The sequence below is a fragment of the Xyrauchen texanus genome, chromosome 35, assembly GCF_025860055.1.
Source record: "Xyrauchen texanus isolate HMW12.3.18 chromosome 35, RBS_HiC_50CHRs, whole genome shotgun sequence".
Classification (NCBI taxonomy): Eukaryota; Metazoa; Chordata; class Actinopteri; order Cypriniformes; family Catostomidae; genus Xyrauchen; species Xyrauchen texanus.
Window position 1 is genome coordinate 36,309,683 of NC_068310.1, and position 13,393 is coordinate 36,323,075.

The following is a 13,393-nucleotide window of genomic DNA, read 5'->3' on the forward strand; positions in this document are numbered from 1 at the left end:
AGTGGGCGGGCACCGTTACACTCTATTTTATGGTTTCAGAAGACTTATATGGCAAAACATTGCTGGTTTGGAACAAATTGAGGGTGAGTAATGATGACAGAATTTTGTCTTTTTTTGGGTGAGCTATTCCTAGACCAGGATGGAAATTGCATGTTGGTTAAGTTGGTCTTTTTATCAGGGAAGAACATCTGTCCATGTGTACTCAAGGAACTTCAACATGCATTTCAAGAGTCTCAAAAACGTTCCCATATGATGCGGCCACTGAAGCAAATGTACCCGTCTGGAGGATGTGGCTGGAAATAATTTGCTTATTGAAGTCATGATGTGAGAACAAACAATAAATATATATATATATACATACAGTGCCTTGCAAAAGTATTCAGACCCCTGACCAATTATCTCATATTACTGATGGGAGTGCATTGAGATTTTATTATGTTTGATATTTTATTTTAAAACACTGGAACTCAAACTCCGTTATTGTTAGGTGACATTGTTTTTAATGTTGGGAAATAAATAATCTGATATATCTTGCTTGCATAAGTATTCAACCCCTGTGCTGTGGAAGCTGACAGGTTACACCTTTATGAGGACACCTGTGAATCATTAGAGTTGCAATCACATTTTCTGGATAAAAACTGATTGTTGAAGGATCTTTGGTCAGGCTGAGAATCTGAAGGCCAAACAGCATTCCACAGAAGTTTGAGATGAAGTAATAAAAATGCACAGATTAGGGAAAGGGTACAACTAATATCCAGCTGTTTGGATATCTCCGTGAGCACAGTTGGATCAATAATCAGGAAGTGGAAGCTGCACCACATCACCGAGGCACTGCCAAGAAAAGGCCGTCTCTCAAAACTCAGCGCTCTAATAAAAAGGAGACTTGTGAGAGAAGCCACAGAGAGGCCGACAATCACTTTGAAGGAGCTACAGACTTCAGTGGCAGGAAGTGAATAAATGGTGCACCAGTTAACCATATCAAGAGCACTGCATAACACTGGCCTGTATGGGAGGGTGGCAAGAAAGAAGTACCATCTGAAAGCACGTCTGGAGTTTGCTAGAAAGGATGTGAGTGACCCAACTGTGATGTGGAAGGTTTTGTGGTCCGGTGAGACCAAGATAGAGCTTCTTGGCCAAAACTCAAAGCGCTATGTGTGGGGCAATCCTAACACTTCCTATGCCACAAGACTAACCATCCCTGCAGTGAAGTATGGTGGTGGCAGCATCATGCTGTGGGGATGATTCTCATCAGCAGGGATTGGGAAATACTCACTCCAAGAGATCTGAAGTCTGGGAGGAAGTTCACCTTTCAGCATGACAATGATCCCAAACACAAGGCCAAAGCAACATTGGAGTGACTCAAGAACAAAAAGATAAATGTCCTACAGTGGCCCAGTCAAAGTCCTGATCCTAATCCTATTGAGAATCTGTGGCACTATTTGAAAATTGCAGTCCACAAGCGTCACCCAACCAACCTGAACAACCTGGAGCAAATCTGCAGAGAAGAATGGGCCAAAATCACTTCATCACTGTGTACAAAGCTGGTTCATATGTACCCCCATAAGACTTCAAGCAGTTATTGCAGCAAAAGGCGGCTTGACCAAATATTAATGTGTGGGGGTGAATACTTATGCAAGCAAGATATTTCAGTGTACCATTTGTAATTTGGTAATATGAGAGAATTGGTCGGGGGTCTGAATACTTTTGCAAGGCACTGTGTGTGTGTGTGTGTGTGTGTGTGTGTGTGTGTGTGTGTGTTTTAGATGGAGTATAGCACAGCAGGACAGGGCACCTTTACAGAAGTATTTCATGAAAAACAAGAGGGGATGCTAGGCAGAATGTTAACCTCAGTCACCACTGTTCCACTGAAGAAAGAAAACCATACGAGTTTGGAACCTCAAGAGGGTCAGTAAATAATGACAGAATTTTCATTCGCGAGTGAACTGGCATTTAGCGTCACCTACCAGCAGATGGAAGCAAATAGTCTTTTTGTTTCCACAAATCCATTGCGTTTAAAAACATTCAAAATGACGAGGGAAAAAAAACATATCGTCTCTCCAAAAGTTAATTCATTTAATTAATACAATTTCAAACTGATTTTAAATTAAGTTGCACGAGAATGTGATCATTACGTTATTTAATTTATTCATGATCGAGTTTTTGGTTTGTTCTTTGTCTTTAAAGGGTTTAATTTTCCCACAATAAAAAAAAACTAAAAAAAAACACAAGTGAGGCCTTTACTATACGAAAGTTGCGAGACAACCTCAGCACTGTCTAATTAATATGCATAAGCTCTTCTCTGCAAAGGATTCCAAGAAACGTTCCTTCATATTTAATATTCATGAGCTACGCCTAAGCAGAACCGCCCACATGGTGATGTCACGGATTTTAAAATGGCGGTTCCAACGTCTGCTTTGAAATCGTATGCATGATCTGCCGCCCTTAGTTTAAAAATAACACCACGGACATCATGTTTTTGAGAGGAATGTATGTACTACATAAATAAAACAGCCTGATTTGAATAAAAAATGGATTCGGTGGTCGGGGAGGATCAAACGCTGCCGTTTGACATCAATCTGAGGTGAAGCGCTTTATTTTTCTTATTCTGTCAAGCGTCTGGCAGGAGACAGTTAGCATTCAAGCCTGAAGAAAAAATCCTTAAAATTAAGTACATACATAGTTCTTACCAAATGTAATCAATCTGGTCTTTAACGTTTGAAATTTTCAATATGGAAAAATGCAGAATTGTACCGTTAAACAACCTGGCAAACGGAAATCACCACAGAAATTAGCTAATATAAACATTAACAGCATTTTGAAAATATTGCTTGTTTTGCTAAATAAATAGCAATTAAACTATTCCCAGAGGCTGTACGATATATATATATATATATATATATATATATATATATATATATATATATATATATATATGCACACCCATACCCTATATTTTATATTTATAAATGCTTAAATTAACACGCATCTAAATACTGTTTTATTCATATTTTGTGTGCCTCTGGTGTCTGATTAAGGCTGAACAAAGCAGTTGGGGGTGGATTAATAACATGCTACTCTTGTTGATCTTAGTTTCTGAATGTGTGTGTGGAGTGTGAGGTGTAAATCTCAGCCCCCGTGTCAAAAACAAAACACACATGATCCTTTAAAGTTAAATATAGCATGGATGTACTTGATCTCGAAACCATCTGGGTAGGCAGTGTGTTTTTGGCATTACATATGCTGTTTTCAGGAGGTCAATCAGACTAATTTGGTTCAGAAGTAATGTCACACTTTTGCACAGAGTAATAAAGTACATAAAATATAGTTATAGCTGTTGGAGTTCAAAACAAGAGTTGTAGCTATTAAATACAATGCAGTAAATACAGTGGTATGCATTCAATGCAATGCAGTAGGAGTTCGATGCCAGGCATTAAATATAGTTTTGGCACTGAACTGACTTTGGTTGTCTTGTTAAGTAATGATGACAGTGAAAGAGAGAGATACAGAGTCTTGCTGTTGTTGTTGTTTGTGTGATCATGCGCTGTCATAGCAAAAATACACACGCAGTTTCCTTCACGGAAACTGCACATAGCGGAAAAGCGCTCCTGTATCATCTGACGGACTGATCTCTATCTTTTACCTCTATGGGCATCTGAACATGAAGGACGTGATATAGGTAGGTTTTTACCCTCTTACACGTATGTATAGAGGTAGTGCTGTAGATGTGTAGCTCTGTATTTGAAATATATTAGTGTTATAATGCCTTATTTAAGAGACAACATTGCCAAGATCATCAGGACTCTAATGGCCAACAGTTGAAGGACACTAGGGTTTGATGGTCAAGTTAGAGGTCTATACTGCTGTCCTAATGGCTGTGTTATTGTGCTGTAAGGTAATGAATACAGAAGCTCTAGTGAGCCTGGCACCTTTATAAATCCAGGTGGTGAGCCTGTAGGGAAACATAAGATGTAAGATGATATCAGCGGTGTAAGTCAGCTGCTTCATTCTGATATCTGATAGGAGCTTGTAACCAATTTGATTACATATCTGAGGCTGGACACTGGCTCATATTTTTAAACCCTTGAGACAGCCATTATATAATAAGAGTTAGTTTGTGTCTTCCTGTGGCTAGCACAACGCTAACAGTGCAGAAAAACCCAAGAAGAGGAAGTTGTTTGGCTGTGATGTGTTGTGTTGTGGAAAGGCCTGAAGCGGTGCATCCGTTTGGCTCCATCCATCCGACTGAGAATACCGTAGGTTATTTAACATTGTACATCAATTGTTGAATTTTCATTGAGACAATAGACCCGGTTTACAGTCTTGTTGAGCAAAGTTGCACCTGTGCCTGTCATATAGTACAGTTTGATTTTACGATGTCAAGCAAAAGAGCTTCTATTTCCCACATGAACAAAATATTGTAGGGATGCACAATCTGTTGGTGATCATATTGGACACGACCATTGTCCACAAGGCGAGGATCAATATTAATAATTGTTAGGACAAACTCTTTTAAGTACACTCTGAAGTAAGTAAAAGTATAAACGTTGTACTGCACCGTTTGTCTAAAATAAATTTCTTACTAGTTCAAATTCCAATTTCACTTATCAGCAATACACTTCTTACTACATTGTTGTTACTAGTGAAAATACCCATTCCTGTCATCAAACATTGAACCGCAGCTTGCGAAAATGCTCTGTAAATATATTTCAACATGTTAGATTAACTAGAAATTATGGGTGGGAAACACAAGGTAACTGGTGATATGATATAATATTGATATTTGGGTCACGATACGATATTGTTGTAATTTTGGTGTATTGCGATATTTCACTCAATGTTATTCATTCTTCATCAGACTTAAGAGAACTGTTTCCAAATCACCAAATGCATTGTTAAATTAATATAAAAGTGTCTGTTTACAAAACAAGACCAGTTTATTTCCTAATATCTATATACAATTCAAAGCCATAAGCTTATAAGATGTAGCTAGTCTTTCTGAAAAATAAATAATTGTATTTATGAATACAATAGTAGCCTAAACATTTTAAAAACATTATTTATTGCAACAGTTTCAGTGCACAAAAGTAAAATAGATTTCACCTAAAAGGCTAGCCTATTTTATATGATACTTACATTTTTGTCAAAATACCTCAGGCAATGTTTCTACATTTTAGTAAGGGAGGATTAATAAAAGTCATTTTGGCTTGTCATTGTAGAGCTCTTTGAAGGAGGGCTGCTGTCCATGTTTGTAAACACAATGCGTTTATTTCAGGCTGCACTTGTGTTTGTTTTACTGTGTAAAAATGAATAGGTTTATAGTTTATTCTATTGAAGCTCTTTGACAGCTGCGCTCAGTCTTACGCAAGTCGAATGTGCTGTAGTGTCCTAATGGGTTTGCCGTAGGACTCCGTGTCAAAGGAGTAAAAGGGGATTGAACTTGGAGGGAAGTCGTTTAGAGACCTGCTGTAGTAGCCTAGAGTCACAGCACACACACACACACACACACACACACACACACACACCAGACACAGGCAGTGTTGTCTTTGTCAGTGTTGTTGGCAATCTTAAAGGGATAATTCACCCAAAGAAAAAAAAATACAAATAAATCACATTCACTCACCCTCATGTTGTTCCAAACCCGTATGACTGACTTTCTTCTGTGGAACACAAATGGAGATAATTGGCAGAATGTGAGCCTCAGTCACCATTCACTTTCATGGCATCTTTTCCCATACAATAAAATGAATGGCTTGATGGCTGTTTTGCTTTTGTTATTGGAGTTTATCTTTATTTATTATGTGTTTGTGCAATTTCCTTGTGACATTGAGCATATTTAGTAGCCTGTATGCGTGCATGTGTATTTTTAAAATGTTGTGTGTGTGTGTGTGTGTGTGTGTGTGTGTGTTTATGTGGCTGTAGTATTTCCAGACTTCCTGAGTCTCTGAACAGCAGCAACTTCAACATGGACAACATGACAGGTATACACACAATGCAAACACCCTGACCCTTGCGTTGACCCTTTAGGTCCTATAATATGATCCCTTGATGACCACCTCATGGCTAATATATATATATATATATATATATATATATATATATATATATATATATGGGTGTTTCTTCAACTTCTGGGACTTTCATGTCCCAAGGGTTGATTTTTAATAAATTATGTTTTTCATTTATTTTGAAATTGATTTGGAAACAAACATAATTTTTTTTTGGTACTTTTCAAATGTCTTTTAGAGACTGCTTGTGTTTGCAAAAGAACAAAATTAAAAAAAGCTCTTATGCCGTCCTCCCTTAAACATTTTACCTTCATCTCTGGACTGATAACACACTTTCACTTACTCTTGTTGTCTTTCTCTCTGACCTTTACATGCATGTGTTATCTTTCATACTTAACCCCATGATTACTGTATATTTGAGATGTTTATTGAATCCTTAATGGTCCTGCTCTCTGAGAGAGAGAGAGAGAGAGAGAGAGAGCGAGAGCGAGAGAGATTTAAACAAAGATCATTTAAGGAGTACAATCTGAAGTGAACAGTGTGTTTTGTTTTTCTGTTTGTTCATTCAAATGTCTGTTGTCTTGTCATCTGCAGCTTCACTGTTTCCAGGACAGAGGATGTCTCCAGCCAAAGCTCTGACCATGAAGGAATATGAGAACGTAAGCACAACAATATCAGAACATTTAACTTTTGTTTGTATTTCCATAATGAGACAGATCGACGTTTTGGACTGTGACATCTTGTGTAGAATCCTAATTCATTTCCTACCCTTTTTGTGCATTTAGTATTTTTTGGTCATCTAGGCATTTTGGACCATACATTTTAAACCTGAACAGTGTTTCCCTTAGGATGCTTTTCAGCAGCCGTGCTGTTGTGAGCACGTCCACAAGCCCACAACGCCAGACCCATATTAATGCGTGTTGGACAAAGATTATATTAAAACGGGTGTCAAACCCAATTTCAGCCTGGGACACATCATGGCTTATTTACGTCTGAAAATATGGCACCAGCACCTGCTTTGGTAGCACCCATGCAAATAACATTACATTTGACAGTACAGCATTGATTTTGAGGTTGGGATGCAGATGAAAATTATGATGTTAACAACAGAAAGGGCTAATTTTAAGATGGCTAAAATGAAATATTCTGACAGTGTGAATAAGTTGGGTCTTCTTTACAGATTCCTTTCATTAGGCGCCTACTAATTAAACGACAGTCATCTCTTCGAATTTCTGAAGGGAAACAAACAACTTACATTTCCTACAATCATTTCAGAAGAGTACAGAGTCTTTCCTACAAAGAGTACAGATGGAAAACTGATAGCTTGGTCCATAATTATGAAAATGTACCATAGTACTTCCATAGTGTCCATGATTTTAACAATGATATTTGTAATAGTTCATGGTAGCCTTAGGTAAAACCATGCATGGCTCCTCACTACCGTGGTTAGTAACTATGATTTCTATATAAAGAACTATGAAATTTTTTTAAATGGAAAAAAACTAGGGACAATTATGTACCGCATTCAAACGGGTTTGCAACCCCTGCTGCGCATATCACTGGTTCACAAGCACATTTAAAATAGTCTGTGCAGTTTAGACCAGTTCGCAAATTACCGCACCTGCTCTGCCCTCGTGCTGCTATGATTAAGCATTGTTAATAATTGATCCGTGAAGCACTGTTTCATTCTGCTTTTCAAGCGAGCAAAATGTGCTCCAAAACATACAGATGACAGGGGAAGGCTAATTTATATTCACAGGGAAAGAGCTAACTGATTGTTCAGTGAAACATTGCGATCTGCTGCCATCCTAAGTTTCAGAAATGAGTTTGCAGGCCACTTGTAATTAAGCGAGTTTGACAGGTGTTGTTATGCGGCAACGTCACTGTGATTAAGGACGTGTTTTTGTTTGTGTGTGTGTGTGTGTGTGCGGGGTCCCTTTTGCAGTGTTGAAAGCGCACCGCTGACTGGAGCTGGCAAGCATTATGTTGCGTCAAGAATATTAAATTAACCATGTGAAATCACAAGAGTGGCATTCATAAATCAGCAGGGGTGCAGTGCCGCTACAAAATACATATAGGGGTAACACTGCTGTATATGTGCTAAAGGTTGTGCACCAGCATATAGATGATCTCAAGGTGAACAGACATGGGCAAAAAGCCACCAAATTCTTATTTAATGGGGCTGGCTGAAACAGAGTGAAAAGCGTACTAGGTCGGCCAGCATCTGTTTTTGCGTTACTTTGGTTTCCATGGTAATAATTATAATCTTGTATGTCCTTTTATAGAAATGGATTTGTTTATAAATGGCGAGATAAGAATTTATAAGCATTCCTGTGAGTGTCAGAGAGAGAAAGTGTTAGTGTGATGTGTAGTTACATAAAGACTGAGAACATTCAGCTGCCCATTACTGTTATTTGTGTTGTTGATTTTATTCCAAACTCTCTCATTCTGTTTGTACTTCTCTCCATCTCCCTTCCCCCTCTTTCTGCCCCAGATGTTGAAGTGAAAAGCTTGGAGTACAATGACTCACAGTTCACTGCCCTGCAACACACACACACACACACACACACACACACACACACACACACACACACAAACTGCCATTACTGACCATCTACACCCACAGCCTGTTATAGTCGCTCTATTTGTCTTTTTAGCTCCTGTCCCCAACTTTCTCTCTCGCTTTATAATCCAGTTAAATAGAGAACAGCTTTACTGATTTGCATGACTCATGTTTATTCATGAATGAGTCTGAATATTGTAATGAGGAAAACCAGAAGATTCACTTAATATAAGATTTAGGTCCATTTGCTTCTTGATTCTTTTAAGTGTTTGGGTGTTGCTTCAATTTTGGGCAGAATCTCATTAAAACATTTTTCTTTCTGTTAACAGTACCAAACAGTGTATGTACGTGCATCACAAGAGATTTATTTCATTTTTGCCATTTGTTTTATAAAGCGTCATGAAAATTTCCACCACCGTGCCTTAAATTATGTTTTTTGTTAATGGAATTCTGTGCTGGAAATGACGCTAATTGAAATTAAAATTTGGAAGTGGTGGTGGTATAGTGGGCTAAAGCACATACATTTTAATCGGAAGGTTGCTGGTTCGATCCCCACAGTCACCACCATTGTGTCCTTGAGTAAGGCACTTAACTCCAGGTTGCTCCGGGGGGATTGTCCCTTTAATAAGTGCACTGTAAGTCGCTTTGGATAAAAGTGCCTGCCAAATGCATAAATGTAAAAAAGATGTATCCTCCTTTCTCCCAATTTGGAATGCCCAATTCCCACTGCTTAGTAGGTCCTCGTGGTGGCGCGGTTACTCACCTCAATCTGGGTGGTGGAGGACAAGTCTCAGTTGCATCCGCTTCTGAGACAGTCAGTCCGCACAGTTTATCACGTGGCTTGTTATGCATGATACCACGGAGACTCACAGCATGTGGACTCATGCTACTCTCCGCGATCCACGCACAACTTACCACACACCCCATTGAGAACGAGAACCACAAGGAGGTTACCCCATGTGACTTGGTGTGGTGGAAATGACGGCACAACTGTGGGATAGTCGTAATTTTTTTAAACAATTATAGAAGTTGTTTTGACACAATAAATATTATAATGGTTTGTTTATTTCACTCCTAGTTTCATTGATCATGGTTTTAAGCATGTAATAATTTGTAAATTTTCAGTGTATTTTTACATAGTTTAATTACTATTAAAAGTCTTGGTCTGGGACAAGGCTAAAATAGTCAAATATGTACATAAAAGGTGTTTGAAAAATAACAAAAATAATTGATGACGGCCTGCTAAAAAGATTCCAAGTCTGTTTTAATGAGGCCTTCATAAAACAAAGTTGAATTGAAAACATGAAAATGCCCGAAGTCGAATAAACGTGTGTGTGTGTGTGTGTGTGTGTGTGTGTGTGTGTGTGTGTATAGTGAGTATTTAGAGAATAATTTGTCTTTGTTCCCTCATAGCAAATCACCGTTCTGAAAAAAGAAAACTTTAACCTGAAGCTCAGGATCTATTTCCTGGAAGAGCGTGTGCAGCAGAAATGTGATGATTCCACAGAGGACATTTACAAAACGGTGACTGACACACACGGTCCCAAACACACAAGGGCACAAATACAGCACTCTGCAAAAGTCTTACATTTTTCACAAAAACACATCTTAAAGGGGTCATGTCATGAGGAATCAAATTTTCCTTGATATTTTGACATATTAGAGCTCATTCTACCACAAAAACATCCTGTAAATTCCAGAACTCAAAACATAATCCTCAATGCAATAAAAGCATTTATTGAAACTAAGCTGCCAAAACACCCCATTCTCTACTTCCGCGACTTCCCTACATCACTTGGGGTACTCATTAATTCATGACCACCACTAGAGTGGCATCATCAACGCCTATTTTAAATTAATCGCACCCATGGCCCCGCTCCCACTGGTGTTTACTTGGCTCGTAAACAGAGACAGAAAGAAGGACAAAAGGCCTAATGTCTACTCCTGAGCACAAAAGGGGACCCATCTGGACTATTTTGAATTATTTTTGTATACAAACATGTACTACAGAGATGTCTTTGACTGTTGACATCTCTCTGGCACGCTTTAAAAAGATGTGGTGTCAAGTTTCAACTCTGAAGAGAAGATGCATTTCATCAGCTGCTTTGGCTCCTGTTGTTTTATTGCTTAACTACACAACAAAGTAGGGCTGTGTTGAAAAAATCGATTCACCAATTCTGAATCGATTTTCATTTTAATTTCAAAAGATCGATCCGTAACTCAGAGGATCGATTTTTTTTTTTTTTTTTTTTCACAAAATCACAGTTATAATAGGCCTACATTTTCCCCGTGAACTTTAACTTGAATTCACGCATGCGCGCGAGGTGGAAGGACATTAAAACAACGAATATGGCGGTCAGTGACGTTAAGCAAGCGGTTGCTTTGAAAACTCCTGAAACGCTCAAAGCTCCGATCTGGCACCATTTCGGGTTCAGAACAAGAAATACAGAGAACGAGCCAGTAACAAACAATCTGTTTACATTTGCACAGGCTTAGAACAAAAGTGTTCTTAAATGTTGAAATGTTAAAATAAAAAATAAAGGTGCATCTGAACTGTAGGAACTTTTTGGAAAATTCTTAATGTCATTTTAATAATACTTCATGTTCGCGTCTAAATAATCGGTCTACTGCTGCTGATATACCTCTGCGCCTTCTGTCGTCTACACCAGTACAAGTTTGTGAAAGCAGTTGTATCAACACTCTGGAAGGGGATTGTTCTTTACAAAGATCAGTACTCCATTAATTTGCAGTTGAATGTCTATAATAATAGTATCAATATGTTGCATAACTACAGTCCTGTAATTCAGGTAACAGCTGGAAAAAAAAAGTGCTTTTTTCAAAAACGCTTATCTAAATCTCGAAGATCAGATCGGATCGGATCGAATCGAATCGAATAATGATAATCGATTCAAGATATTGAGAATCAGAATCGAATCGATTCTTGAAATTTGAATCGAAACCCAGCACTACAACAAAGTGCTTTGGCCTATCAGAAACCAAACTTTCTGAAAAGTTTCTTTCTGTTGTTGGCAGTAGTAGCGCCAGCACAAAATGGAACGGGACACCTGTCGGCTCCCTGTTGGAGTGACACGCCGCAACAGACACTTCCATGGTAGACAGTATCGTTGATTATAGCGTCCGGTGTTGGCAGGGTGTGAGTGTTACCAGTTGTGCTTGAGATGAATATGCTATATTCGGATGCAATGTGTTGGATGTGCGTTATGTGTAAACTGAAATGTACTTTTCTAATGTTTTGGTGCTTGTTTATTCTCTTCCGATTGAGTTTCAAAAATGGCTACATTTGAGGGGCTGCATGCTGTTGGCCAATCGTAACAGAGGGCGTTAACATTGAAGTTTAAAGGAGGAGCTGAAGCAATAAAAAGCTTTTCTGAAAGATGGTCAGAGATAAGGTGGAAAATTATTATTACAAAATTATGACTGTTTTGGTAAAAAAAAAAACTTTACTGACATTATCATTGGACCTCAGGGAAGATAAAAAAAAATAAATAAAAAAAGAGCATTTCATGACCCCTTTAAAGATTCGCTTTGCAAATAGAATTGAATAGAAGAACATCAACAGATGGTATGGCCCCATAGAGCCTGGATATTAACATCATTGAGTCAATCTGGGATTACATAAAGAGACAGAAGAAACTGAGAGAGCCTAAATACATAGAAGAACTGTGGCAAGTTCTCAAAGAAGCTTGAACATCCAATCTGCCAATAACCAAGAAAAACTGTCCAGGTGTACCTAGAGAATTGGTGCTGTTTCTAGGCATAGGTTGTCACACCAAATATTGATTTAGCTTTTTTGTTTACTGAACATTGTATGACATTAATTGATAAATGAAAACTATTAATGACATTATTTTTTGAAGACATCCTCCCTGTGCAACAATTATCACAAGTGCCTAAAACCTTTGCACAGTACTGTATAACATTGTTCATCCATGGATTTCAAAGCCTGAAGTAGTTTGTGGCTTGCTCGATGGTCTCAATTTGTTGTTTGTGTGTATTTATGTTTGTAGAACATTGAACTAAAGGTGGAGGTGGAGTCAATGAAAAGAGATCTGGCTGAGAAACAGGAACTGCTTGTGTCTGCATCGTAAGTCCTGCCCACTTCAAGTCTTATTTTTACTAAATAGCTGACATTACTAAGTGCGGTGTGATTAACCAGGCATGACAATTGGTGCATAACTAGACATATTGTCTGTAACTTGATGTGACGAGGAGGAGGGCGTGGCTGAGCCGGGATGGAGCACGGCTGGTGCTGAATCAGCACCGGTTCGGGAGAGAGAGAGATGCACTTGGCCGTGCTGCGTCTTTATGTCCTGTTTGTTGAGTTTTATCATTAAACTTTGTTGACTGTTCAGCCGGTTCCCGCCTCCTCCTTGCCCGACCTTAAACTGTTACAGTTTAAACTGTACGTGTTTGTGCGTAGAAAAGCGTTGGAGAGTTTAGCCAATCGAGGTGTTGATGATGGCCGAGAGCAAATGCGGAGAGAAATGGACTCGCTCAGAGAAGCTTTCAACGTTCGGATTCAAGAACTGGAGGAGGTAGAAAGCCAAACTTACAATATTCAAAGCAAATGGTTGAGAATATTATTCCCCTTCTCATTGTCCTGTCTTTCTCACTTCAGTCTCTGCAATCCGCTAAAGAGGAATTGGAAAACATGGCCATCATTGCTGAAAAGGAGAAGCTGAAGAATCTCGGATTGGAGAAAGAACTACAAGCCGCCAACCAATCAGGACCTCCAGCTGGCTCAGGCTCCGCCCCTGAGCAGGTCAGAGAGCTCCAGCAGGCTCTTCAAGAGAAGGAGAGGTAA

General features: G+C 38.8%; 1 protein-coding gene across 6 annotated transcripts in view; it reads left to right on the forward strand.

Annotated features, from left to right (window-relative positions):
- The first annotated feature begins 2,387 nt into the window (after window positions 1-2,387).
- LOC127628684 (myomegalin-like) overlaps window positions 2,388-13,393 on the forward strand; it is a 55,828-nt gene continuing 44,822 nt past the window's right edge. For 4 of the 6 annotated variants that reach the window (XM_052105472.1, XM_052105477.1, XM_052105473.1 and 1 more), the window contains exons 1-7: window positions 2,388-2,581; window positions 5,920-5,978; window positions 6,600-6,664; window positions 9,982-10,092; window positions 12,597-12,673; window positions 13,010-13,124; window positions 13,208-13,389. In XM_052105472.1, coding sequence (XP_051961432.1) covers window positions 2,529-2,581; window positions 5,920-5,978; window positions 6,600-6,664; window positions 9,982-10,092; window positions 12,597-12,673; window positions 13,010-13,124; window positions 13,208-13,389 — 662 coding nt within the window. In that variant the 5' untranslated portion in view covers window positions 2,388-2,528. Of the gene's footprint in view, window positions 2,582-3,600; window positions 3,677-4,237; window positions 4,254-5,919; window positions 5,979-6,599; window positions 6,665-9,981; window positions 10,093-12,596; window positions 12,674-13,009; window positions 13,125-13,207; window positions 13,390-13,393 lie in introns of those variants that run through there. The other 2 variants (XM_052105474.1, XM_052105475.1) reach the window with 2 other exon arrangements.